This window comes from Scleropages formosus, chromosome 11 (genome assembly GCF_900964775.1).
Source record: "Scleropages formosus chromosome 11, fSclFor1.1, whole genome shotgun sequence".
NCBI classification, from domain to species: domain Eukaryota; kingdom Metazoa; phylum Chordata; class Actinopteri; order Osteoglossiformes; family Osteoglossidae; genus Scleropages; species Scleropages formosus.
Genome location: NC_041816.1, coordinates 10,025,891 through 10,053,362, shown reverse-complemented (window position 1 = coordinate 10,053,362; position 27,472 = coordinate 10,025,891). Strand labels below are relative to the sequence as shown.

General features: G+C 44.1%; 2 protein-coding genes across 7 annotated transcripts in view; one reads left to right on the top strand and one right to left on the bottom strand.

Annotated features, from left to right (window-relative positions):
• LOC108926737 (DNA-binding protein RFX7-like) overlaps nt 1–17,222 on the bottom strand; it is a 36,105-nt gene extending 18,883 nt beyond the window's left edge. For all 3 annotated transcript variants that reach the window (XM_018739637.2, XM_018739638.2, XM_018739639.2), the window contains exon 1: nt 16,899–17,222. In XM_018739637.2, coding sequence (XP_018595153.2) covers nt 16,899–17,035 — 137 coding nt within the window. In that variant the 5' untranslated portion in view covers nt 17,036–17,222. The remainder of the gene's footprint in view (nt 1–16,898) is intronic.
• A 270-nt stretch (nt 17,223–17,492) lies between these two features.
• Nucleotides 17,493–26,952, top strand: tex9 (testis expressed 9). 4 transcript variants are annotated; one of them, XM_018739643.2, is made up of 13 exons: nt 17,493–17,556; nt 18,057–18,099; nt 19,304–19,428; nt 19,569–19,632; nt 20,095–20,183; nt 20,724–20,769; nt 21,573–21,652; nt 22,716–22,882; nt 23,644–23,726; nt 23,821–23,994; nt 24,576–24,710; nt 25,124–25,258; nt 25,356–26,952. In XM_018739643.2, the coding sequence occupies exons 2-13, from the start codon at nt 18,067–18,069 to the stop codon at nt 25,428–25,430; spliced, it is 1,206 nt and encodes a 401-aa protein (XP_018595159.1). In that variant the 5' UTR covers nt 17,493–17,556; nt 18,057–18,066; the 3' UTR covers nt 25,431–26,952. The 4 variants fall into 4 exon arrangements, with proteins under 4 accessions (XP_018595159.1, XP_018595157.1, XP_018595158.1 ...); XM_018739641.2 differs by lacking the exon at nt 17,493–17,556 and adding an exon at nt 17,598–17,663; XM_018739642.2 differs by lacking the exon at nt 17,493–17,556 and adding an exon at nt 17,630–17,644.
• Nucleotides 26,953–27,472: the final 520 nt, after the last annotated feature.

Sequence of the window (27,472 nt, the reverse complement as noted above, 5' to 3'; positions counted from 1 at the left end):
ACTAATAAACTGCAGTAATAAGACAAAATTGGAAAGAATTTATTCCTTATACAGTTTATCTGTGAGTTCCATCAAGCATGTTTTCCCACTCATGCTGCTCAATTCAACACAACATTTAAAAGCCACTGATGGAACATCATTTTAAGACAGACAATGCTTAAGTATCACAAGATAAAGTCAGGAAAAAAGCAGCATGCTCTTATGCAGTACCACATAATTTGTTTACATTATTGAGTATAAACAAAGGACGGACAATTTACATTCACCACACTATTTCTAGGATATTATACGTGTATAGATACGAACAGAGCTGTCACTTCATGAGACACACTTTCATAGGTTGGTACTTGGTACTAACAGGCAGGTCAGATTTAATTGGATGTTACCGGACAGCACTGGCCAAGTCAGAATTAATTGGTTGTTACTAGGAGTGATGGAGTACGCCAGGATTATCTGATTGTTACCAGGGGAGACCGGACTGGGCAGGAAGGGTTGCTCTGACTTCTACAAGGTGAGGTTTTGCTTTGGCAAACCACAGGAAAAGACATTTCCAGGTAAACCACATTTGACAGCAAACCTCACTTTACCGTTCCCACAGCACAGAACAGGAAAGCTCCATGATAACTGAACACCTTTCACTGCCTCCTCGCGAGACCATCTCTCTTCTTTCTGCAGCCCTCCACAGCAGCAAAACACATCGCTCTGATCACATACTGTTGAGATCTGATGGGCGCTTTACTTAAGCTAAACATTTAATCTCTAATGCCGACTCGCAGCCCCCTCTTCCGTCCACTCCATCTGTCCAACTGTGCTCTCGGTTGTGCCGACTGGCCTTATTGGTTTTATTCAGCTCTCGTGTGCAGAAACACGGCCCATATGGGCAAGATGGGCCTCCTATTAGCCATTTCACAAATTCTATAACCATGTGCTCCACGCTCCTGCTACTTCGTACATGGGAAGACGGATTATAAAGCTGCTTTAGCAACTTCCGGTCTCTATAAAGAGCGTCTTAGTGGGCAGACCTGACTTTCACGAAAAACACAGGAACAGAGAAACAACCCCTTTTGACCACCATAATATAAATATTAAAAATATAAATCTATACATTCTGAAAGTGAAAAAAAGGTTTGACACAACCAAAATGTTTTACAGCAATGAAGTTGCAAACAGTAAAAATCGTGGTACAAAGATACAGTCTCCATGGTGTTTGGAGGCGCAGTGTGGAATTACCTCTTGCTGAAAAACGAGCAGGCACATGGCAGCGCTTTTTTTTTTTTTTGGGGTGGCCTAATTTCGGAAGAGGAAGCCAGTCCCCAAGGCTCGCCAACGTTACACAGAACGCCGGCCCCTCCACTGCCCCAGCTGGTCCCTTCCGCATCAGTCATTAAGCATGTAAATATTGAGGAAACAATCATGAGGTCTGGCCTCCCCAGTATGGCCACCACAGGGAAATAAGGACGCTTTGCAGCTTGAGGACTCCACTATAACTGTGGACAAACATAAAAAGGAAAGGAAAAAGGACCTTATTGCTGGACTCTCTGCATCTGTGCTCCCCTCCTCTCTCTCCACACTGCCACCTCACTCACTACCAGTGCCAATGCATATGTGAGTGGCACAATGCGGGACACAACCCAAAAAAGGAGGCGGAGATTGGCAGCAGCTTCACAGGTCAGGTCCTTAGGTCCTTTGACTAGAAACACCTGCCTGCAACAAGCAGGGTATCCCTAGTAAAAACCACAGACAAAGAGTACCCATATCATTCTAACAGTGAAGTTATACCCGTTAGTCACGTACTAGTGAGACAGTAAAATGTCTTCAAACTAGAAAAATAGCTGTTTTATAATTACCTACTCGACTCTGACGATAAACCACTACTTACCACGTAATTACATTTCTTTGGGGGGGGGGGGGGCTGGGGACACAGTTTTGAGTTAAAACGTCAACAGAAAAGTTCCCAAAAAGAAAAAACAGATTTCAATTAGATTACATTTATTCGCTTAGCAGACGCTTTTCTCCAAAGCGATTTACAACAGATACAACATAGTGTTACTACCCCACACACCTGATTCACCAAGGTGACTTACACTGCTAGATACACTACTTACAATGGGTCACTCATCCATACATCAGTGAAGCACACTCTCTCTGTGTCACTCACACACTATGGGGGAACCTGAACAACATGTCTTTGGACTGTGGGAGGAAACCCACACAGACACGGAGAGAACACGCTAACTAAACACAGACAGCAGGGATCGAACCCACGTTCTCTCACACCACCCAGGTGCTGTGCGACAGCAGCACTACTCACTGTGCCACCATGCCGCTCAATAGATTACCAGTCATTACCAGTGATAGATTACCAGTGATTAAAAGTAGATTTACATTTATTCATTTAGCAGACACTTTTGTCCAAAGCGATTTACATCTCAGCAAAAGTACAATTTATGCATTACATTAAGAGAAAGACATGGCTGCAGATGTGACTCACAAGTAAACCTAGTCTGTTATCTACCACTTGCTGCACCAAGGTTCATCGTTCAAGTAGGTGCATAAAACACAGGATAGACAAATCCTGATACCCTCCTACCAATTATTTTTTTTTAATATTAAGATACACAAACAAGCAAATACAATGCCAGAGTACTGGCTGAATAAAGGCTTTATCTGGGGAGTAAAAAGTAAAATATTACTTCGTAAAGTTAAGGCACAAGAAAGCATGAGAAAGACACCACAGAACACTTCCACATGTCACAGCTCAGCGCACAGCTCCCAGGCTGTGTGTTTGTGCGTGTTTCTCCCATTCCTCTGAAACATCCTCAGACATGTGAAACAATCAATATCTGCAAAGAGCTGCGTTGCCGCTACCGCGGGTTCCTCTTGAAACCTTGCCAGTTGAGTCAGCTGCCCTGGCGACAACTGAACGACAATGTAACTTTAACTTTGTACATTTAGCTGACGCTTTTCTCCAAAGCGACTTACGATGTTAAGGTTACAATTATTTACCCATTTATACAGCTGGGTAATTTTTACTGGAGCAATTCAGGGTAAGTACTTTGCTCAATGGTACTACAGCCGGAGGTGAGGCTTGAACCTGTGACCTTTGGGTCCAAAGGCTAGAGCGACTGCCTTTGGACCCAAAGATCGCAGGTTCGAGCCTTACCTCCGGCTGCAGTACCATTGGTCTGTTTTCGTCTATAAGGCAAAGCACGCTAGAGATTCAGCAAAATGTGTCCCATAAAAGCTTTAGACATATGTGACGTGTCCCAGAATACATTAACCATTTAGCAGAATAATTTACTTTATCGGGGAGTCTCTCAATTTTTGGTGGGAAAGTGGTACAGGAGAACTTTTGTATCGATGAAGTAATTCCTTCTATTCTGTGAAGAGCTTGGGTAGATGGTATAGTTCTGTGTTAAGAGACAAGGAGCAGGTTGTGGCACTAAGGTAGGTGGTTGTGGAAGGCATAAAGAGCATTGATGCATCTCTCCTTCCTGGGAAGTTAAAGTTGTGGTGTCTGCAGTTCGGGCTCTTGCCACGTATTAGGTGGCCACTTACGGTATATGAGTTTTCTGTCCGGGAGGTGGAGAAGCTCGAGTGGGTTATTAGTATAGCAATAAGAAGATGGCTGGGAGTGCTACGCTGTTTAAGTAGTGTAGCGTTATATGGTAAGGGCATGTTGGAGCTGAGCGTGTCAAGTTAGGTGGAGGAGTACAAGTGTGCAAAGGTGGGTTTGGAGCTGACTCTAAACAGAGTCAGAAGATGAGATTGTGAGGAAGGTGGTGCCGTCAGTGAGGACAGGTAGGGGGTGAAACCCCAGAGATGCAGTCCAGAGCGCAAAAGGGGCGCTGATGTTGTTGGACGTGGTTGGGGACGTGCAGAGAGGGAAGGCAAGGTTTGGCTCTGGCTATTTGCAGCGGTTGTGGGGTGCTGCCCCAGAGGCAGACAATGAAACACCAACGAAGGAAAGTACCCACTTGATAACCTCAATGAATTACTCATGTTGGTACCCGCCTGGTGTGGTTTGTTGGTTTGGTTGGTGAGTTAGGCTTGGTTTGTTGGTTTGGCTTTGTTGGGGTTGGTTGATGGTTGTTTTGTGTTGGTGGGTTAGCCTTGCCCTTCCTGGATCGGGGCCTTGGCATGGCGGAAGGGCTTGCGTGATCTAGGGATCTCCAGAGTTATGTCGTCGGGAGCATTATGCTCCTGGTAGGGTCTCCCAAGGTGAACAGGTCTGGAATGAAAATCCAGACTAACACGATCCAAAAACCTCCATTGGAAAAGTAAACAGGAGATCGTTTACCCCACCCGAAATAGGGTCACCAGGACCTATCCCTGTAGCCAGGCCTGGGGGGAGTGTTCCTAGGAGAGCGCCTGGTGGCCGGGCAGCCCACGTAGCCCAGCCAGGCTCAGCCCGAAAAGGCATCGTGGGGGGGCCACATGGGCCCACCACCTGCAAGGTCCAGCATGGGGGTCAGGTGCAATGTATGCCTGGCGGCAGGAGTGGGCAGGGTGGCGCATGGTGTCGTAGCCCCTCGCAACGGAAACTGGTTCTTGGTACGTGGGATGTCACCTCACTTGGGGGGAAGGAGCCGGAACTGGTGCGGGAGGTTGAGAAATACCAACTAGATATGGTTGGGCTCACCTCCACTCACAGTGTTGGCTATGGAACCAAACTTCTTGCTAGGGGGTGGTCCCTCTCCTACTCAGGAGTTGCACGAGGTGAGAGGCGCCGGGCAGGTGTGGGGATACTCACAAGCCCCCGGCTGGCTGCCACACAGTTGGAGTTTGCCCTGGTAGACGAGAGAGTCACCTCAATGTGACTTAGGGTCGCAAAAAAGAAAACTTTGACTGTTGCGTGTGCTTATGCACCAAACAGCAGTTCAGAGTAATCGGCCTTCTTGGAGAAGGTGTGTGGGGTTCTGGACAGGGCCCTACCTACAGACTCCATAGTCCTGCTGAGGGACTTCAACGCTCACATTGGCAACAACTGGGAAATCTGGCAGGGGGTGATTGGGAAGAACGGCCTGCCTGATCTGAACCCGAATGGTGAAATGCTATTGGACTTCTGTGCTAGTCATGGTTTGTCCATAACACACACTATGTTCAAACACAAGGATGCTCATAAGTGTACTTGGTACCAGAGCTCCGTGGGCCAAAGGTCAATGATCGACTTTGTAGTCGCTTCTTCTGACTTGAGGCCACATGTTCTGGACACTCGGGTGAAGAGAGGTGCTGAGCTGTTAACTGATCACCATCTGGTAGTAAGTTGGATCAGATAGGGGGGAAAACTGATGGACAGACCCGGTAGGCCCAAGCGTTTAATGAGGGTGTTCTGGGAACGACTGTCAGAGGACCTTGTCCGGAATGATTTTAACTCGCACCTCCGGGAGAGCTTCTCCCATGTCCCGGAGGAGATAGGGGACATGGAGTCTGAATGGACCCTGTTCAAAACCTCCATTGTGGAAGCAGCCAGGAACAGCTGTGGCCAAAAGCTTGTTGGTGCCAGCCAGGGCGGCAACCTGAGAACCCACTGGTGGACATCGGTGGTGAGGGAAGCCATCAAGCGGAAGAAAGCTGCCTTTAGGGCCTGGTTGGCTCTGGGGACTCCTGACTCAGCATACAGGTACCGACATGCGAAAAAGGCAGCAGCGGCTGCAAAAGCAAAATCTCGGGCATGGGAGGAGTTTGGAGAGGCCATGGAAAATGACTATCGGTCGGCTTCAAAGAGGTTCTGGAAAACCATCTGGCAGCTCAGAAGGGGTCGGAGGAGTTTCGCTCAAGCTGTGTTTAGCAGGAGTGGAGAAACTCTGACCTCTGATAAGGACATTGACGGGAGGCGGAAGGAGCACTTTGAAGAACTCTTAAACCCGAGTGATATGCCTCCCTTACAGGAGTCAGGGCCAGAGGCTTTCGGGTTGTCAGAGTCCATTTCCCTGATGGAAGTCACTGAGGTAATTGGTAAGCTCCACAGTGGCAAAGCACTGGGGCTGGATGAGATCCGCCCGGAAATGCTTAAGGCCCTGGATGTTGCAGGGCTGTCATGGTTGACACAACTCTGTAATGTTGCATGGACCTCGGGGACAGTGCCCTTGGATTGGCAAACTGGGGTGGTGGTCCGTATCTTTAAGAAAGGGGACCGGAGAGTGTGTGCCAACTATCGGGGCATCACACTTCTCAGCCTCCCTGGGAAAGTCTATGCCAGCGTGCTGGAGAGGAGGCTCCGGCCGATAGTTGAACCTCAGATTGAAGAGGAACAATGCGGATTCCGCCCTGGCCGTGGAACAGTGGACCAGCTTTTTATCCTCTCACAGATAATTGAAGGGGCATGGGAATTTGCTAATCCAGTCTACATGTGTTTTGTGGACTTGCAGAAGGCCTATGACCGCGTTCCCCGGGAAGTTCTGTGGGAGGTGCTTCGGGAGTATGGGGTACCGGAGCCACTACTGCAGGCCATTCGGTCCTTGTACATACGAAGCGAAAGCTATGTCCGCATACTCGGCATTAAGTCAAGCCTGTTCAGCGTGGGTGCTGGACTCCGCCAAGGGTGTGCCTTGTCTCCACTGTTTGTGGTTTTCATGGACAGCATATCAAGGTGCAGTCGAGGTCAGGAGGGCATTCTGTGTCGGAGTCGGAAGGTGACGTCTCTGCTTTTTGTGGATGATGATGTCCTTTTGGCACCGTCACACGGTTGCCTCCAGCATGCACTTGAACGGTTTGCAGCCGAGTGTGAAGCAGTGGGGATGAGGATCAGCACCTCAAAGTCTGAGTCCACGGTTCTCTCATGGAAAAGGATTGTATGCCCCCTCCAGGCAAGGGGAGAGTTTTTACCCCAGGTGGAGGAGTTCAAGTATCTTGGGGTCTTGTTCACGAGTGAGGGAAGAAGGGAGCATGAGATCAGCCACAGAGTGGGAGCAGCGGCAGCAGTAATGCGGTCGCTGTACCAGACTGTAGTGGTGAAGGGGGAGCTGAGCCATAAGGCGAAGCTCTCCATTTACCGGTCAATCTATGTCCCTACCCTCACCTATGGTCATCAACTTTGGGTGATGACGGAAAGAATAAGATCGTGGATACAAGCAGCCAAAATGAGTTTTGTCCGCAGGGACTCGCTCTCCGTGACAGGGTGAGGAGTTCGGACATCCGGGAGGAGCTCAGAGTAGAGCCGCTACTCCTCCACATTGAGAGGAGCCAGTTGAGGTGGTTCGGGCATTTGATAAGGATGCCCCCTGGGAGCCTCCCTTTAGAGGTATACCAGGCACGGTCAACTGGGATGAGGCCTCGAGGTCAGCCCGGGACCCACTGGAGGAATTATATCTCACAGTTGGCCTGGGAACGGCTGGGGATCCCCCAGGCTGAGCTGGAGGAAGTTGCAGGGGACAGGGGCGGCTGAGTGTCTCTGCTCTCCCTGCTGCCACCACAACCCTTTTAGGACAAGCGGGACAGAAGATGGGATGGGGATGGGATAGCCTTGGTTTGGTTCTTTGTTGATGGGTTAGACTTGGATTGTTGATTTGGTTTTTTTGGTGGGTGTGGTTTGATGTTTTTTTTGTGTTGGTGGGTTAGACGATCTGGTTTTTTGTTGGTGGGGTTGGTTTGATGGTTTGGTGTGATGGTTGGGTTTTTTGTTTTAGTGGGTTAGGTTTGGCTTGTTGGTTTGATGGTTGTTAAGCTTGGTTTGTTAGCTTGGTTTTGTTGGTGGTATGGTTTGATGGTTTTGAGTTAGTGTGTTAGATTTGTTTCTTGGTGGTTGAGACTTGGTCTGTTTTGGTGGGTATGGTTTGATGGTTGGTTTTTTGTTAGTGGGATGGCTTGATGGCTGGTTTTCGTTGGGTTAGGCTTGGGTTAGGTGTTTTGTCGGTAGGTGTGGTTTGATGGTTTTTTTGTGTTGGTGGGTTAGATTTGGTTTGTTGGTTGGGTTGGTGGAATTAGTTTTGGTTTAGTGGGTGGGTTGGAGAAGTCAGTTAAGCTTCTTGGTCTCAGGTCATGAAGATGTTTGTTGGCTATGCTGGGTGTTCTCTGTGGCTTCAGGTTAGTGGTTAGACTGGGTCCTTGCGTACAACCATTGAAAAATACGCACGGGGTATAACATCTTTTCCTGTGTATCTTGAATGATGTAAAATAAAGCTTGCTTTGTGCAGATATGCAGAGTTAGAGTAACAACAGCAACATCTACATTAGCTGATTGGAACTGAAGTGTACATGAAATGGCCGCCTTGAAGATGCTGCAGTCAAATGTCATAGCCATAAAATGTCCAAACTGTGCATGGAAAGGACATCCTAACCAATTCTGCCATCATCAGAAGAATTAAGATGGTGTGTTGGCCGGGTGAACATGCGCTTGCCTGTGTGTGTCACACAGCTGGGCTGAACAAAGAACTGTGAGGTAGAAAAAGACTGGGGAATCGCTGAAAATGAGTGTCATGGTTCAGACTTCAGGTAAACCAGACAGCCATTAGACAACTAAGCAAGTCACTGAAGGTAAAAGCATTTTCAGAGTTCAACAAAAAGTGTACTGTGTCCATGTCTCCACAGGCATACTTTTTTTTTTTTTTTTTAAAGCTGATGTTTTTCCTCCAAAGCAAGTAACAATGACAGGTTTCTATACTAAGCCAGGTCATTTCTGTTGGAGCAATTCAGGGCAAATATCTTGTTCAAGGGTACAACAACAGGGGCAGAATTCCAGCGTTCACTTCCAAGGAGATGCCACCAGCCACTATGCCATCTGCTCCCCTTCTTGTAGTGATGTACTGTAGAAGACTACAAGAAATGTATCTAAATAAAAAACACTAAAACAACCAACTCATTAAGTTCAAAGCAGCACACAAGTCACTCCTCCAGAAAAAGGTGCAAAGCTCTGAAACTAAGCACTAAGGCAAGTTCGAGAAGCGCCCCAAAGGACATTATTCCCACCACCTTCGTTCTCTCAACAGGTGGTCATTAAGGCCCCAGTCTTCCATTGTAAACATTTTCAAAACACTACGTGTCACATTAAACAGCACCGCTGACGGATGGCTGTATTTCCATGGTTCACCGAGTAAAGATTAAAAAAAGTCAGCTTGTCTGCAGTCAATGTTCAGTTGCGACCTTTCGTGGACAAGGACAGAGTTACCTATGACAGCCTGAATGCTCTACCATGTGCTCGCTGGAGCTTTAACAAGAGTGCCGTGTCTAAGTGCATTTTGGTGTACCCATCAACGTGTATTACCAGGGGCATTCGACAACTTTATACACTTCATATCAGACACACTTTTCCAATCATTAACTAATAGATCATTTCAACCTACTAAAGAGCAGAAACACCCCCAAATGCAGGACAGTAAACTAATGTTAAACGCTGTTCTGAGGTGATGAAAACAGACATTAAACTTCAATTCTACACCATGACAACTCACATTAAAACAGAAAAAAAAAAAAAACACCACCCCAGCAATAGTATAACCTCCAAGAAGGTGACTGTATTCCCAGTAGGGCAGGACAAAGTAACGCTTTCCCCACTGCGGAATAAAATGAATTGAAGAGTAAACAGCAGGCCCTGGAGGATGGCTTTTCCTCAGTGCTCCCCTCACGCCGCAAAATCACACCAGTGTTATGAGGTCGTCTGTTGAAGGGGAAGCGATCATTTCTCTCACACGAACCAGCCGCACTGGACACAGAGAAGCCTGTGAACCCTCTGTCACTATTTCTCGGAAATGCAGTGGGCACAGAAGAGGTTACGTGTGACGCACCACTGCACTTGTGACCACATCAACAAGAGGAGGACATCTAGTATGGTAGGTGTGACAGGGCATCTAACACACATTTACATTTATTCATTTAGCAGACGCTTTTGTCCAACGAGATGTACATCTCAGCAAAAGTACAATTTATGCATTACATTAAGTGAAGGAGACATAGCTGCAGATATGAAAGTCTCAAGCAAACCTAGTTTGTTAACACATGTATGCAGTACATACTACTACACATGACATATGCAACCTGAGTGTATAAATACGTATATATGTGACATATACACTATAAGGTTTTACTTATTGTATTGAGCCTCCTATTAAGGCATGAAATGATATAATTTGTTTAATATTTACTGTCCATCCTTAAATATTTCATTACAAACCACCATCAGCAGGGCTTCCCATTAAACTTAAATAACTCATTTATTTGCAAGTTTTTGTATTTTGAATTTTGCAAAAAAAAAACAGATTAAACAACACTATCAATTCTTTAAAAAGGACAATAATGGTGTGTTCCTAAAAGGATCTTATGTAGTGCGCGATCTCAAAGGGATAGTCTGATGCTCATGAGACTGTTTAAGGTAAAGGCCAGACTTGTCTTGTTCAATATTTAACAAGATGGCACAAGAGGAGAACCATTCCTGGTACAAGGAAAAGAAACAAGTGTCAAGAGCTTCACTTTTGTCAACTTGCACAATTAAACGAGTGTGGTCCCCAATGTTTGCAGACGGAACTGCTGCTTCGTCTCCTTCTGACTTCGTCCTGTACCCAATGCCTTTATCCCAGGTGATGAACAGCTTGATGGTTTTATACTTTCACTTACAAAACCAAACCACTGCAGACATAAAACCTTTCCGGAGGCATTCGCCAGAGAAGTGAGAAGCCCCTGAAAGGGACGCCACGAAGGCTGCTGGAGCTGTGTGATCAGGCTGCGTGTCTGTGCCGGCGTCTAGCTCCGCGCGCCTGCTTTGTGGCTCTGCGTCCGGATCTGAATGTGCGCTACATTACTGCTGGAGTCCGCCGAGTCTCCACAGCGCCGTGATCAAAGGGCTCCTTTCACACACCTCCATGATGGACTTTCATCTGTACGGCTCATTGAAATTAAGGGCAAAACCGAATTAATAGCCGAAAGGCTCGGCTAGACTTAATGGGGAACACACGTTATTTCCTGTCCATCCACCGCAGGTAAGCCCGGCGCTTTCGGTACGCCATCAATTAGAAGTGAGGCAGACTAGCCCATCCACGTTTCAATTCCTTCCATTTCAAAAACAACAGAAACACACAGATATTGATAAACCAAGATAGAGCTGTTTGCATAAGAAAATACCTACACTTGTCTTACATCCCATCTCTTTGTACCCACCAACAACTTGACACCGACAGAATAGCAACAACTTAAACAATCAGGAAGAAAATGTCTGCCTTGGCAACAGCAGCGCTGCTGGAGGAACGTGCTAGGACATGGACGCCATGTTTGCGAATGGTAAAGCTCATTTACAATTCCTTTGAAGATATTCATCCACATTGTGCTGCGACTTTATCCCCTCCTTCCTATTTGATCTGATTTCCTCACTGCCATTGTAACACACACACTTCTGCCAAAATTAGTTTCCACTTCAGACTTTGCAGGAGCAAATCAAAAGCAAAGGAGCCTCCATTTTCATTCCATGAAAGCACTAACCTAAGAACACCGCAAGCCTAAGTGCACAAATGTGAAAAAAATACCCTAAACATATATTTAAAGAAACATTTATCAAAATTAAAGACAAAGGATTGTTAGATTTCCGCATCAACCTATCCCTTACAAATAAACTATCAACACAAACACACACTGCAACGGGTGGCGATTCAGACAAATTTGCCACCTCTAATCATTAATAAAGTTTGGTAACCTCAGCTTTTACAAACTGGGATTTAACCAGATATTAACAGGGCATTAACATTCTTGTACAAAATTGTTAAAGTGGTTTATTACCATGTGTGAACTTCTAACAGTGAGAAAACATGGAAAATGTCCAAAGGCTTTGGAAAAAATTAACTGCACCTAAAACCTTAAAAGGCTTATGGGTGTTAAGTTTGAAGCAAGAATATGAATCTTCAAATGATAAAACTTTGAGGATATACTGATTGTACACCATTTCATCAATTTCATTTCTCTGTCTTAGTTAAACCTTTCATTCAGATTTACAGGTATTCATTTAGCTGACGGCTTTCTTCAAAGCGACTTACAATGTTAAGCTACTTACAATTATTTACCTGTGTATACAGCTTGGTAATATCTACTGGAGCAAATCAGAGTAAGTATCTGCTCAAGAGCACAGCAGCATGAGGTGAGATTTGAGCGTGTGATCTCTGAGTCACAAGTCAACAGCTCGAACCACTAAGCTACCGACTGACTCCAAATGATCACCCTTTTACCTTTGGTGAAATTTCTAAATTCTACCTTTGTGTTGCCCCAAAACCAGGATAAAAAGTGACAAAGTATATACAGAAGCCACATCAGCAAAAACAGTGTGGTACAGAAGCACAGTTCTGGTGATAAACAATGAAAGCACATGACCTCGCAGGCAAAAAAAAAAATAAAAAAAAATAATGCACATATAATCTGGGCTGCAACAGCCACGAAAGCAACGACTGCAAAGGCTAATTCAGTAATAAAGACACTTGACCAAGACACCCGTGAGATCCAGCATCTCTGCTGGTTCAGAGAGCCAGACACCCAACTAAGTCAGTCTTACACAAGGGTATTGGTGCAAAAAAAAAAAAAAAAAAAAGAAGTTATGAGACAGCACCTAAAGAGATTTGCCAATACAGAGGTAAATAATCTTAGGCATGGTGGCTTCTAAATTCAGAATGAGCTCATACAAATTGCTGCATTTTGCCAAAACCACACAACTCACAACAGTGTAATCGAGAGGCCTAGTGAACAAAACCTGTCTGTGCACCAAACCATGTGAGAAATTTACTGTTAGCTTCCTGAAAACTAATACTCGGGGGAGGGGGGGGGGGGATCTAACGCAGATCAGCTGCAGGTGAGCTGTCACCTAAAACCAAACAGTTCAAATTTATTCTCTCACTTTGCACACGGGAGAAACTCATTTTTTCAAACCTTACTTGCAGACTACACTGCCGTTTCAGATGCAATCCTTCTTTTTTGATGCTGCATGTTTTATCCACAGTCAGTAATATAGGACTCATGGAGCTTGATTTCAGCTAATTTTTCCCGCTTATTTTCTACATTAGTGACTTTAAATTACTGGTTTACACCTTGAGCTGATTAACACAGTCCTGGCTTCAAAGACAGCACCACCACAAGCTTCCTCGATCTGCAAACTTGAGTGTTTTCTGCTCTCGCTAAAACGCAAGGAAAGGGCCTACACAAGTGTAGTCCATGTTCTCTTACAATCTTTTCTTGTCTCTGACTCATGTGTCCCACCACGCAACTTCATTTCCATTAAAGTCACACTGGTCAAATATTTCAGTTTGGTGCTGTTTTGACTATATGTTTAAACATGATGTTTTATTTTGGGTACACAGTGCAATCACTGAAAGAAAGCATTGCTGAGTTTCACACAATTGCTGCAAACTGTAATGCAGACTTCCCCATACAGTGTTTAACAGTACCACTCTGCACTGCACTGCACCTCAAGGAAAAATTCAGGTTGGAGTAACCAGTTGTAGAGTGACTAGTTACAAGCAAAACCTGGACACAGATACAGCTTAAGTGTGATGTAACCACTATTCAGGGTGTCAGAAACACCCAACAGAATATGCGCGCGCGCACACACACACACACACGCATATATATATATATATATATATATATATATATATATATATATATATATATATATATATATATATTTCCCTAGAACCAATAGAATTAATTTAAAAAAAAAAGTCTACAAATATTTTTTCAATGACTTTTGTCCATTTACAAAATGAAAACTGGATCGTTGCACTGTGTAAATTAAAATCATTACACTGGGCATTGAGAAACAAGGTGGCAAGAAGAGGTGTACATATATACAAACTGATAGGCACCACTGGAGGGCTGCTGTTAAATGTTTTGATGAAGAATTACATTTATGTACATATATACTGTGTGTGTGTGTGTGTATATATATATATAAAAACAAAGTTTACATCTGACTGAAGAGGGTTTGGTTTAGGCAGCAGTATAATTTTTCTGGAAACACCTCATGTGCCCTTTAAATCTTGACTAAATATAATCCACTTAAACGACCAAGCAGATTCAAAAGCTGAACATGTTTCCACATCACCATAAAAAGTGCCAAGTGTGAATCGTGCTGTGAAAGTTACACCAGGAGTGAAAAGTCTGAAAATCTGACGGTGTCCAATATAAATGAAACATGAGATGAGAAAACAACTGTTTCAAACAGGAAGAACCAACCACACTTGAGTTCTTAATAAAGACTACAGACTATTTTAAGAAATTACAATTTAGGCACATACACCAGTCACTCAAAAATGCTAAAAAAAACTTCCGGATAAACGAAGGGGAAACACAGTACATGCTTTCACGTGGAGATCAACACTAAAGGCTGCGAAAGCAATGTGACCTTTGAGTTAAACTAATAAACAGGAAGCATAGTGTTTAGGGTCATCATCTTACAACCAAGAGGTTGGCAGTTCAAATCCTCCTTCAAGTCCTGGTGTCAGACCCTTGGGGTTGGTCCCTGAACTGATAGAGGAAGAATGCCCTGCCATATAAATGGGTAAACCACAGCAAAGTTGATCATCTAACACTGAAAGTCACTCTGGACACAGATGTCAGCTAAATGAAGATGAATAATAAAGATCATAATCACAATATAAAAGAAATGAGACAAAAAAAACATCTAAGATTTTTTTGAGATAATACTTCTGAAAAACCTCAATATATTAAAATACCTCAATGCAGTACATAAACACAGCAGAGACAAACACAGCCCTGTAGGCGTAAATACATGTCAGACCCCATGGGGCAATTCTTTGCCAACTGTTTCCCACTGGCAAGTTAGTGGTGTAACACAGATGTTAACATACAGCAATCTGTGTTTATAGAAAGTTATTGTACCAATTACAAGAAAACACACTGATGTGACATACACATGTATGGGTCCATGCTTCTTTTAAACAACCCCCGGGGGAGAAAAATCAGCATATGAAACTGCTGCCATTTTCAGTATTGATCAGCAATGCCTTAAAAGCCTCAGAACTTAAAATGATATTACCATTACCAAACACACTTTAAAAAAAGGCCTATTCATTTTTTTTTTCTATAGAAGAAACTCATGTCGTCACACAAAGCAATGATGTAACATACAGGAAGACCTTCTAAAAAAACAACATATATAACAGTGAGTAATACTTTTCCTTCAGTGAGGCACATAAACTGATTAGTAGTCAAACACATTAAACAACTATTAATAAAATCAATGACCGAACTACAAGAAAACTAAACGGCCATGTGAAGTAGCAGTACATGCCAACTGTTACACCCAAGAGCGAAACTCACATGTCGACTGCTCACCAAAACAATCTCCATTTGGATTCTTAGACATAACCAACCTAACCCTAAGTATCTGAATACTACTCTGGCACTTTTGCCCAAGCCGACTGAGTGTAATGTTGCGAGGAATCGGATACAACGATGTACTCATTTCTATGGTGGGGAAATTGTTCTTCTGTCAATACAGGGTAATTTGCTCACAGGTACTGCAGAAGCAGGGCGATTCAAAGGCAGGGCCTTCAGATTGCAAGGCGACGTTTCAGACAGCTGCACCCTCTAGTAAACACAGAAGTGTTAAAATAGAGGAGTTTTGAAGAAACCGGGCAGAAAGCCGGGTGCCGGGTCAAGGAGCAGGAGGCGCCGCTGTTGTATCTGAGTAAGACACCCCCAACAGCTGTAGCAAGACATACATTTACATTTATTTATTTTTAGCAGATGCTTTTCTCCAAAGTGGCTTCCAACGAGCTCTATGCAGTGTAATCAGCCCACACACCTTATTCACCAAGGTGACTTACACTGCTAGATACACTACTTACACTCATCCACAGCAGTGGAACACACTCTCTCTGTCACTGACACGCTATAGGAAGCTGAACAGCATCATGGATGTCTTTGGACGTGCACTGCCTGGCCGCAGTAGCAGTAACACACAGCGTCAGGACAGCCAGCTGTAAAGCTCGGCGGAGCACAGTGGCTTTGTGTCCAACTGAGCTCCCATTGCAGGTACCAAAGCTTAGCAGCTTCCAACTAACCCTGTGACGTATGCAAATTCTGTAGAAGTACACGACACGTCTTCCATGAAACAGTCTAACTAAAGAAAAGCTGGAGGTTCCCACGACTGCCGCAAGGAAAGACATGATTTCGCACCGTTTCGGCGACCGCGACAAGAAGACACACCTCGGGCACACGGCGCGACATGTCTCACACCATCAGCTGGGCTTAAGACTCGGTGTAGAACACGGAGCCCCCGGGACCCCCCCCAGGAGGGCGGGGTCTCTGTCAGCACGAGCGCCTCCCGTGGGCCACCAGCCCGGCCACTGCACCGCAAACCACCTCTGACTCTTCCCGCATCGTTTTCCTTTGCGTTAATATATAGGCTACAACAACAACGTGCGCGAGGACACCGGAGCGCAAAGCAGCACCGCGTGACACAACCACGCTGCTAACAGCGAGCTCGACCGGAACCAACTGCCCGAGTTCCTCGAGTTTTCCTGTTTGAAGCCTTTTTAAAGTGGCGATAAATCGCCCATTACGTTAACCCCGAAAACTGGCTTAAAATCAGTGGAGCTCGGTGTTGTCGCCACGCGACTCGCGAGGCTGCGGGAGCGCGTGTTTACGACACAGCAGTCGAAGAAGCTGTGTCCGTGACCGTGCACTGACAAGCCTGAAGCTGACACTTCAGCTAAACGTACGCCAAGACGAAGGGCTCATATCACCGCCTCCAATTCCTGCTTCTGAGAACCGGCAGGGCAGCGAAACCCTCCAGTAAACACGCACAGACAGACACACTTGCGTCGCTCCTCCGTGGAGGTGCCTCGGGTCGGGGTGTCTGTCCGTATCTCACTCGCGTTCTACGAAGGTTTGCGAGCATGACGGTGTATGTGCCCGAGACTGCCAGTGAGTGTGTGGACGTGCGCGACGGTGTCCGGCGCTCTCACCAGATCGAGTTCTTGATCTTGTGCTGCAGCACGCTGGCCTCCGTCCCCTGGAGCCCCGGCACGAGCACCGGCAGCGGTCCGCTTCCCGAGCTCGGCTTCTGCTGGGGCTGACCAGGCTGCGGTGGAGTCTCGGCCATTGCGATGAGGTTCAGGAGAGGAGTAAGAGGACAGGAACTTGAGGGGAGGGGGGGTCTTTTAACTAGTAGGCCTCAACCCGGACCTGGAGAAAGCAGCAGCTCTTCCCCGATTGAGGCTCATCACGGACCCACCCGAGCGCTCACGCTAACCCCATATCCGCCAGCCGGAACGGCAGCGCAGCACTGCGGACCGCGACCATGTGACACGTCGATGGCATAGAAAACTGCAATAAATACAGAGACAGAAGAAGAAAACACGCTGCGTCGAAGAGGATTCCGCTGCAGCCCAGCGAAGGACCAGCACGCCCGCAAACGCCGTGTTACTGCTACTGCGGCCAGGCAGTGGAGCGCATGCGCACTGAAGCAGCGACAACGTTACAAAGACGATGCATGTCAGAGCACGGCGCGGGACTGGGTGGAGGAGACCTGATAGTGCAGCGCACAGCACAACACAGCAGAGCTGAGGAGCGCAGCGACTGGGTGGAGAAGAATGGATAGTCCAGAGAAGCGTACAGCACAGGGTAGAGGAGACACTGGACCGTCTCCAGTTCTGTGCTGGTCGAAGGAAACGAGATAGATCAGTCAGACAGGGCACAGTACTAGTACTGGGTAGAAAAGACTTGATAATGTAAAGTTTTCTATATAATTATAATGTAAAATTTTATATAATTAAAACATATGCTGAGTTTGTTATAATTTTCTGTTTTCATATACAGATGGTAAAAGATCGAAAATTCGTACATGCAGAATGTGAATATTATACTGTTGCCAGCAAGTAATCATGCATACTCTTCATTTTATTGATGAGAAAAAAACTGAGTTTAAACTTTAAAAGGAAGAAACGTTATTAATAGGTTGTATCATATTATATTATTACACCAACGAAGAATAACGTGTGTGTGCAAACTAATATGACACAGGCGATGTCAGAAATGTTAAAATGTAAAAAGTTAAATTGTCATGTCGCGAGAGTTGACTACTTGCTGGTTGCTAAGCAACTGAAGCGTTTGTTTCATCGCAGCTGGCGAAAAATGGCGGAAACCAGGAGCTCTTCCTTTCGAGCGGTGAGGCCGCTTCAAACGCACTTTGTTGAAAGTTTTTCCTATTTCTACATCCTGTTTATGCATTCGTAGTCTATAAACGTGCTTTAGGGATATTTATATCCTTTACAGCCAGCCGGTTCACGCACAGGCTGGTTACCGCGTGGGTTTCAGAAGATCTACACATTCATTAGATGTTTCTGCTCCTAAAAAATAAACGAGGCATGATTTGTCGTTTGACAGCCTTTGTGGTGACGTGATCGTGAAGCTTTACAATCTAAAAGGTTTGGTTATTTTAAGGATCAGGATTTATGTGTGGAAACCCTTTAGGTGTTGAAACGTCTCCAGTCTAACTGGCTGACGCTTTTCCAGTATAATGTGTTCATTTAGTGGCAGAGAAAATGTAACAGAATATCTGGCACTGGAAGTAAGAGAAATATATGGTTGCAGAAAGAAACTGTTTAGATTGCTAAATTGTATAATATGCTGGTGATAATATGTAGAACTTTTAAAGCCTGTGGATCGTGAATTTCTGTTTTAACAAGGAAAGAGACTTGAGTACCCCGACCCTGTAAAGTAATATCTAACTTGCATGAATGTCTAACCTAGTGTCCATGGACTACAGTACATTATTAGCAGTTCTTTATCATGACTAACTATATACCAGCCCACCTAAATCCAGCTGTGGCTCATGGCCTCATGGTTTTTTGCATTAGTGCAGTTTTCTCAGCTTCTTGTCTGAGCTGGCAGCACCCTGTCTCCTGGACATTCTTCATCATGAATGCCCCTTTGTGACAATATAGTTCTGCAGAATCAACATCTTAGTTAAACTGGAGACCTTTGGACATCTCTGGAGTTAGATACCACTTTGTTCCCAGCATTATCATTCTTAGCTTCAAATACCTTGGACAACCTTTAAGTTTTCACATTTTAGTATTGGTGTACATTGTATTGTTTTGTCCTCTGATGCATTTTTACATTTTTTCATAGGCAATTGGTAATTTTCAAACTTTTTAAATATACTTGAAATATTTCCTGTAGTCCCCATAAACAGAAACTCAAAATTTTTTTGTTTAAAAAAATTTCCATGCAAGTTCCATGATTGAACTCACATATATGAATGATTTAAATAAATTTCTGTATATTTAGTTGAAGAGTGTTATGCGTTAGATACTGGAATAATGGAATTTGCTAAAGCAACTGATTAAGATAATATATGTTCTGTTAGTTCAAGAAAGCTCAGCTGGTAAGAATGGAGAAGCCTCAGGCAACCAAGTCCATAAATGGTCCTTTCTCAGCACATCAAGGAACAACACCTCACATGGATCTACTTGTCAAAGAAGAAGAATACAAGTAAGACTACTTGTTTCACAGCTGTAAACAAACTCAGTGGTCAATGATTAAGATTGAAGTGGATTTGATTAAGTTTAGCCTTAACTCAACAATTGCTTTTCACAAATGCAAATGAGAGTACCATTATGTTACTTTTATAGGCGTCTTAATGCAGAGCTGGAGGCAAAAACTGCTCAAATCGTTCGGCAAGCAGAAGAACTTATGGTAAAGTACAAAGCACTTTCTATAACAGGATAATTGATCTTTTTTCCATTTACTGTATGTACTTGGGGTGAAATACCCAAACAATGTGTTTTCAGTGTTAGCACAAGACATTTAAGAGTTCAGTACAGTAGTTCCTTAAAGAGTATGAATGTGGAAAGGCCTTATTTACACACCATATATCCTTTTTTAAATATTTTCCATTTTAGTAGATTACTGATGTCAAGGTATTAGAGGTAAGAGAGAAGTTTGACTGTAAAGAGAACTCTGAGCTTGTCATTTTCTTTGCGGATGTTTCACCACCTGTTACTGTGGCATCATTAGTTCATCAACAGCACTGAAATAATCGCAAAGAAAATGTGAAGCTCAGCGTTCAGCTAACAGTGATACTAAGGTCAAGTTGTCAGCTGATTTGACTACTGTGAATGTTTAATTAAGCTGTTAATTCCATTTTCACTCCCCAAGAACAAAGAGCAAAATGAAACTTTATCCAAGGCGATCTCTTCTCATCTCAGCACTGACCTTGACATTGAGGTTGACAAGGAGGAAATTAGGTAATGGGTGCTCAGCATCACTGTAATTTTACAAAAAGAAATCAGATGTCATTCATATCAGTATTTTGCAGTTTGTGGCAGATTGTCAGACTTGTGGGACTAGTACTCACAAGAATAAAAAACACTACTTGTAGGCCAATAAAAAAAAAAACATTTGTTTCAAAGATGCTTTTGGCTAAAGCAACACAGGTTGTTTTGGTACAGATATAATTGACAGAACAGAATAAAAGAGGTAATCGTAATCAGAAGACAAGAACAAGTAAGGGTAGCTGGTCACGTAGTGGTTAGAGCTGCTATCTTGGGACCTAAAGGTTGCAGGTTTGAATCTCACCTCCAGCTGTAGTACCTTTGAGCAAGGTACTTACCATAAATTGCTCCAGTAAAATTACTCAGCTGTACAAATGGGTAAATAATTGTAAATAGCTTAACATTGTAAGTTGCTTTGAAGAAAAGAATCATCTAAATGAATACATGTAATTTAAGTGAAGTCATTTTAGTTTGTTGCGTTCCAAGTATAATACAATATTGCTCTTTTGTCAGAAACCCCAGCCCTTCAGCAACTACTGAAAACCAGACATCTGCAAAGGTACATTGCCAATATAAATAATTTATTGGAAAAGTACTTGAACATGTTTGGAAAATTAGGTCTCATGCTATAAATTTAATGTAGCAGCATTTAATCAAGGGGCAGCTGGTGGCGCCATGGTTGGAGCAGCTGCCTTTGCCTCCAAAGGTTGCCAGTTCAATCCCCGTCTCTGCCTCTGGTGCCCTTGAGCAAGGTGCTTGCCCTGGAATTGCTCCCAGTACTTTCACCTGCCTGCATAACTAGTTGTGGCCCTGTGATGGACTGGCATCCTGTCCAGGCTGTGCCCCTTGCACTCCCCCCAGCCTTGTTCCTGATGTCTCCAGGATAGGCTCCAGCTCACTGCGTCCTTATTTGGGACAAGTGGTTATTGCAGTTGGTTTTTTTTAGTCAAGAAGCATTGAAAGTCTCAGTCTCTGGCACTATATTTAATAATTACTGAGAATACACACACACACACACACACACACACACACACACACACACACACACACACACACACACACACACACACACACACACATTTTCAGAACCGCTTGTCCCATACGGGGTCACGGGGAACCGGAGCCTACCCGGGAACACAGGGCGTAAGGCCGGAGGGGGAGGGGACACACCCAGGACGGGACGCCAGTCCGTCGCAAGGCACCCCTAGCGGGACTTGAACCCCAGACCCACTGGACAGCAGGACTGTGGTCCAACCCACTGCGCCACCGCACCCCCCACTTACTGAGAATAGTAAAACAAAAATTAATGTTAGAACTTTTTGGGATCAGAATGCATAGCTGCTGATTTGGACTTTCTTGCAGGCAGCAAATAAAAAGACTGTGGTGAAATCCACCGTACAAAGCAGGCCTTCATCAGCAGCCCAAAGAAAGAAAGTCTCTAAGTAAGTTATTTCACTTTAGATGGTATTTTGGTACAATTTAAAACAATTTTTATATTCCAAAGATTTTTTTTTCCCAAAATATTCTGAGGAATATGACTTTAATACAGATTTACTTCATTATTGACTCAGACCACTTCTGTTACTCTTGGTAAAGCAGCAGTGAAAAGTTTGCAAAAAGTATTGGAATTAAATAAAGTACTTAATACTGACACAGGAAGTCAGTGTTAAGCGCAACACGGTGGCACGGTGAGTAGTGCTGCTGTCTCACAGTGCCTGGGTGGTACGAGAGGATGTGGGTTCAATCCCCGCTCAGTCTGTGTGGAGTTTGCATGTTCTCTCTGTGTCTGCATGGGTTTCCTCTGGGTGCTCTGGTTTCCTCCCACAGTCCAAAGAGATGCTGTTCAGGTTCCCCCCTAGTGTGTGAGTAACACAAAGAGAGTGTGTTCCACTGATGGATGGATGAGTGACCCATTGTAAGTAGTGTATCTAGCAGTGTAAGTCACCTTGGTGAATGAGGTGTGTGGGCTGATAACTCTACATAGAGTTCATTGGACGTTGCTTTGGAGAAGAGCATCTGCTAAATGAAGTAACAGAAATTTAAGTCAAAATTAGCATATTATGTTTTTGTTGGGGGGTGCGGTGGCGCAGTGGGTTGGACCACAGTCCTGCTCTCCGGTGGGTCTGGGGTTCGAGTCCTGCTTGGGGTGCCTTGTGACGGACTGGCGTCCCGTCCTGGGTGTGTCCCCTCCCCCTCCGGCCTTACACCCTGTGTTGCTGGGTTAGGCTCCGGCTCCCTGTGACCCCGTATGGGACAAGCGGTTCTGAAAATGTGCGTGTGTGTTTTGGTTGACTTAGAAACTTTATTAGAATATGCTGTTTGGGATATTATATTTAAAACCTCAATTTAACATAGTGATAAAATGTGTATTATGTTTTGCATCTCCCTGTAGAGTAAATGGAACGTATGTATAACAGGGAGTTGAGTACATGATACAGTATAATGTAGAGCCTGAGAACCTGTTTGTCTGTGTCTATATGCAATCTGTTTTCTTGTCTGTCTCAGAACAACAAAAGCCAGTACAGTGGATGATGTTGCGATTCATACAGATTTCCTAGATTTCTCCCTGGCTAAGACCATAAGCAATATTGAGAGCAAACTAGAAGAAGGTATGATACACGAAGACGTAGTAGATGAAGTCATACCCAGTGTTGGAGAAGAAATGAGTTCTGGTAAGCCATATTTCACTTCTTTTTCAAAATTTTCATTACAGATTACTTGTATAAATTCTCAGCAGCAAAAAGTAACGTTCATAAAGACGTGTTAAAAATTGAGCTGTAATTTCTTAATATGTCAGTATTAGGGTTGCATGGTCATAGCACTTGGGTTTGAATCTGGCTCAATCTCTGTAGACTTTGTATGTTCTCGCTGTGTTTGTGTGGGTTTTCTGCAGGTGTTCCTCTTTCCTTCCACAGTCCAAATATGTGTGTTTCAGGTGGATTGGTGACTTTAAATTACCCTTAGTGTGTGACTGTGTGTACCCTTAGCTGGCGTAGGGCTCTGTGTTTCTGGGATAGGCTCTGGACCACCACCATCCTGACTTGGGCAAACGGTTACCTCTACAGTGTGTGAGTGAGCCAGTGAGCACTGGTATCACAGTACTTTGATATAGCAACATTTCACTGTAATCTTACATACACACACACATTGACTGAAACCGCTTGTCCCGAGCGAGGTCGCGGCAAGCTGGAGCCCAACCCAGAGCCCAACCCGGCAACACAGGGCGCAGGGCTGGGGGGGGGAGGGGACACGCCCAGGATGGGACGCCAGGCCGTCAGAAGACACCCCAAGCAGGACTCGAACCCCAGACCCACCAGAGAGCAGGCACAGGCCAAACCCACTGCGCCATCATGCTCCCCCCCTTTAATCTTACATAGTGTTTCACAATAATTTATTGGAAAGTCCAAATGATTTTTTACTGATGTCTTTCCAGAGGCTCAGATTCGTTTCCTTCAGGCAAAACTTCGAGTACTCCAAGAGGAACTGAATAGACTGTCTTATGAAAACAACAAAAAGGTACAAAGGTCTTGCAAGGGAAGCTGGATAAACAGTAGTGCTGTTTGGTCGAAGGAGGGATTTCTAATGTCTGGGCTGTTATTGTTTGCTGCAGGAAGAGGAAAATGACAGTTTGACTGCCAAAATAAAGCAGGTAGAGGAGGAGCGAAACAGGCTGCAGCGGACAACCAGCGTTCAGCAAACCCAGATGGAGAAGCAGAAAGCCTTGGCAGAGGACTCCAGCAGAAAGTGCGAGGGGCTGCAGCAGGAAGTGGCCACTCTGAAGAAGGTCAGTGAAGGAAAGAAACACAAAAACTGTGCTGTAAATACTCACATGTAAATGTCACTGTCAGGATATTCAAAGGGGTAGAGACTCTGAAAGCTCTACCCAGGAATGTATATCAAATGTGTACAGCATTTGTTCTAAGACTGATGAAAATATGTTAGAATGTACACTTGGGTTCCAGAGCAGTAAGCCCTTGATCATGCTCTGATGTGTTAGGAAGAAGGAATTGACCAGGCAAGATGGTTAATGAAGAAGTGACTTCACCTCACTATACAACACTGCTCATTTTAATGTTTTGTATAAAATTTGACAAAGTAGTATAACTACAGTAGATTGCAACTGTAACTCTGCAGTGGGCTGAACCACCATCCAGAGTGCGGCCTGCCTAACACCCCATGTTTCCAGGATAGGCTCCAGACCAAGGCAACCCTGAATTGAGCAGGCAGTTACTGATAATGGATGGATGTGATTGTGGCTATAAATGAATTGCAACTGAATTAGTGTCTGTACCTTGTTTGGATGGTTGTAAGCCAGCAGTGCAGTCCTTCGACACTGTTTCCCAGCATCTCGGGGAACTTCCACAGGAAATCGACGGCTTGAAGAGAGCACAGAAGCAGGCTGCCAGCGCACACAGCGCTACAGAAGTCAGGCTGAACCGGGCGCTGGAAGAAGCCGAGAAGTGCAGGACGGAGCTGAACAAGATCAGGCAGAGCAGCAAGGTGAGTCCTTGACAGCCTGGGATCGAGCACAAGCGCAGCGTTCAGAGTCCACCAGCCAATAAAAGTATTCCTAGTAACCAAAGATGACAAGTAGTCTGAAGGCATCAAAGCTGGTCTGGTATTAGTCACTGAAATAACTGCTCATGGTACCTTCTACATGGACCTTAACAAAGTGAATTATTACTTGAGTGTGATAATTGTTTGTACTCGTTTTCATGAGCAAGTCAGAGAAGTCGTGCAAACCTTTCACATCGCAAAATGAAACGAAAGCTTGGCTCAGCTTCTATCTATGGAACTGGTTTAAAAAGCACCAGCTGTGTTACCCTTTGGTTTTGTTCATGTTTAAGTGGGTTACTTGATGCTGCCATTGCTTCGGTTTATTTGGTGTCTTAAGTAAAACGACTTTCTGATAGGATGCTGCCAACCAGGAACACCAGAAAGTGGAACTCCTGCAGGCTGAGAACAAGAAGCTGGAGAAACAGAAGGCAGAACTTATAGGAGGATTTAAGAAACAACTCAAACTAATCGATGTACTCAAACGACAAAAGGTGATGCAACATTTACACATTTCTAAAAGGCAGCAGGAATGACAGCTTTATTATTATATGTTACAAGTGATGTTGTTTTTTTTTTTTTCTTTAACAGATGCATTTTGAGGCAGCAAAGATGTTGTCTTTTACCGAAGAGGAATTTATGAAAGCTCTTGACTGGGGGACATAGAGCTAAAAAATACAGAAATTATGTGAAGAAATACAGGGTGAAAAAGTATGAAAAAAATTGCATGAATTTGAAAAGCTTGTTTTCTGTTTTTAGTCATTATGTTAAGGATTGCTGACTTCCGCATGACTTCATTTTTTGTGGCACTCTTCCCACAGCGACGTGTACCAATTACTATAAACAGTAACTCGTGGACATGTTCCAGATAGATCGGAGAATCTTAAACAGCTCATAGCGTGTGTGATTTCCCTGTGATGGACTGGTGTCCTGCCTTACACCCTATGCGTCCAAGATGGGCTCTGGACCACCTGGTCCCTGAATTGAACAGGCCATTATCAATAGATGGAAGGCAGGATGTCAGTTGGTGTCTTGCTTACCCTGGACTGCCATCTAGTGTTTTGATGTATGAACACACTGAACTTCTTGTTCACATCTTCAGCCACATTCCCACCCTGGAAATACACATCTGGATCTCATCCCTACAACATTCTCTTAAAATCCTCAGGAATGGAACAGGGTCTCCTCTTGTAAAATAACAGTAATAAATATATGGCACAATTTCATTAAGACACTTTGAGTGAACTCCACAGTATGCTGTAGACAGGTTATGTGCAATGAATTTACAGAATAATGAAATAAAAGACTCCAATCTTTCAAAGTAAATAAAGCACAGAAGGAGGAGAAGGCCCAAAGGTACAGTGTTGAGGTGCTAAACAGGGACAGACAGGGCACTGAGTGGAAGAACCATGGATATGTTTCTGCTTATCTGGAGCAAGACTAGTTTCTGGCATAGGCTCCAGACCATGGTGACCCTGATTTGAACAAGTGGTTAATGATTGTGAGCGTGTAAAATACCTGTGACATCAGTCTAGTGTTATCAGTACAATTTATTTCAAAGAGCCTGTAAGAAAGGGGAACATTTACCTGACCCTTTTTTCCAAATCAACTTACTATGTTAATCTGTGCCTTGCTCAAGGGTACTACAGCCACAGGAGGGACTGGAACCTGTGACCTTTGGTTCCAAAAACAGCAGCTCTAACCACTACATGTCAAAGATGGTGCTTCACTAATTCCCCTAACAGACATGGGGTTAAATATGTGTATACAGTAACCAGAACTGGCATCATTAGTACATTTCAAACTGTGCATGTAAATGTTTCAGATATCAAGTCACCACCTGCATGGAAAGTTGTCCCACCGGTAATGTAGAATTGTATAAAGGTCTAATGTACACCTGTAGACCCATCCTTCTGAGATTCAGGAGGAGTCTTATTCTGCTGCGATTGCGAAACCTCAAAATAAAGGTAATTAGAACTGGTGTTGATTAAATACAAGAGCAATTGCATTACTTGATAACCACTCTGAATGAGCCAGAGCACCACAAAAAACAGGTTGAGACTGTACTTCTGCAAGAGCTGAAGTAATTTTGGCAGAGTAAGAGGAGAAAAAAGGTCCTTAAGTATAACCATTAATACTGTACACAAACAGCCAAGTCCCAAATGTGAAAAACACCATGAATACATCCATGTTAAATGCTGGGGGGGGGCAGTAATAGTGTATTTAGTTACTAATACCTGTAATGATGAACATAGAATAAAATTTGAAGTGCAGCTAAGCCTTGTAATTTCTATATAGAATAGAAAACATGCTGTTAATACAATCATATCAGCTGATATACCTAAAATACCTTAATTTACCCTCTTCATAATCTTCATATTTAGAAGTACTTCTGGTTAAAATGTTAAAACACCCTACCCACTTTCTCACTTGTACCACAGGTGATATACTATATTCTTAATTTTGATGCATCACCTATGTGTTGCCAAAACAGCTATGTTGCATGCCCTTGACCTCTGAAATCTATTTGAAACTCACGTAATGACTGTTCTGCTCTTAAATGTCAATGTAAAAATAATACCTACACAGCCCCTTAACTGAACATTTTCTAAAGGATTAAAACTGATAAAAATTCAAGGAAAATTAAAAAAAAAAAAAAACTGGTCTTCACCAGAGTGTATGAGTATTAGGCTCCAGACCTGGAATCA

Excerpts from the sequence above, each read along its gene's own strand:
- tex9 (XM_018739640.2), top strand. The coding sequence starts at position 17,947 with ATGACACAGGCGATGTCAGAAATGTTAAAATGTAAAAAGTTAAATTGT. Across the intron at positions 22,883-23,643 it reads TGGAGAAGAAATGAGTTCTG|AGGCTCAGATTCGTTTCCTT; the intron begins GTAAGCCATATT and ends ATGTCTTTCCAG. Across the intron at positions 25,259-25,355 it reads ATGTACTCAAACGACAAAAG|ATGCATTTTGAGGCAGCAAA; the intron begins GTGATGCAACAT and ends TTTCTTTAACAG.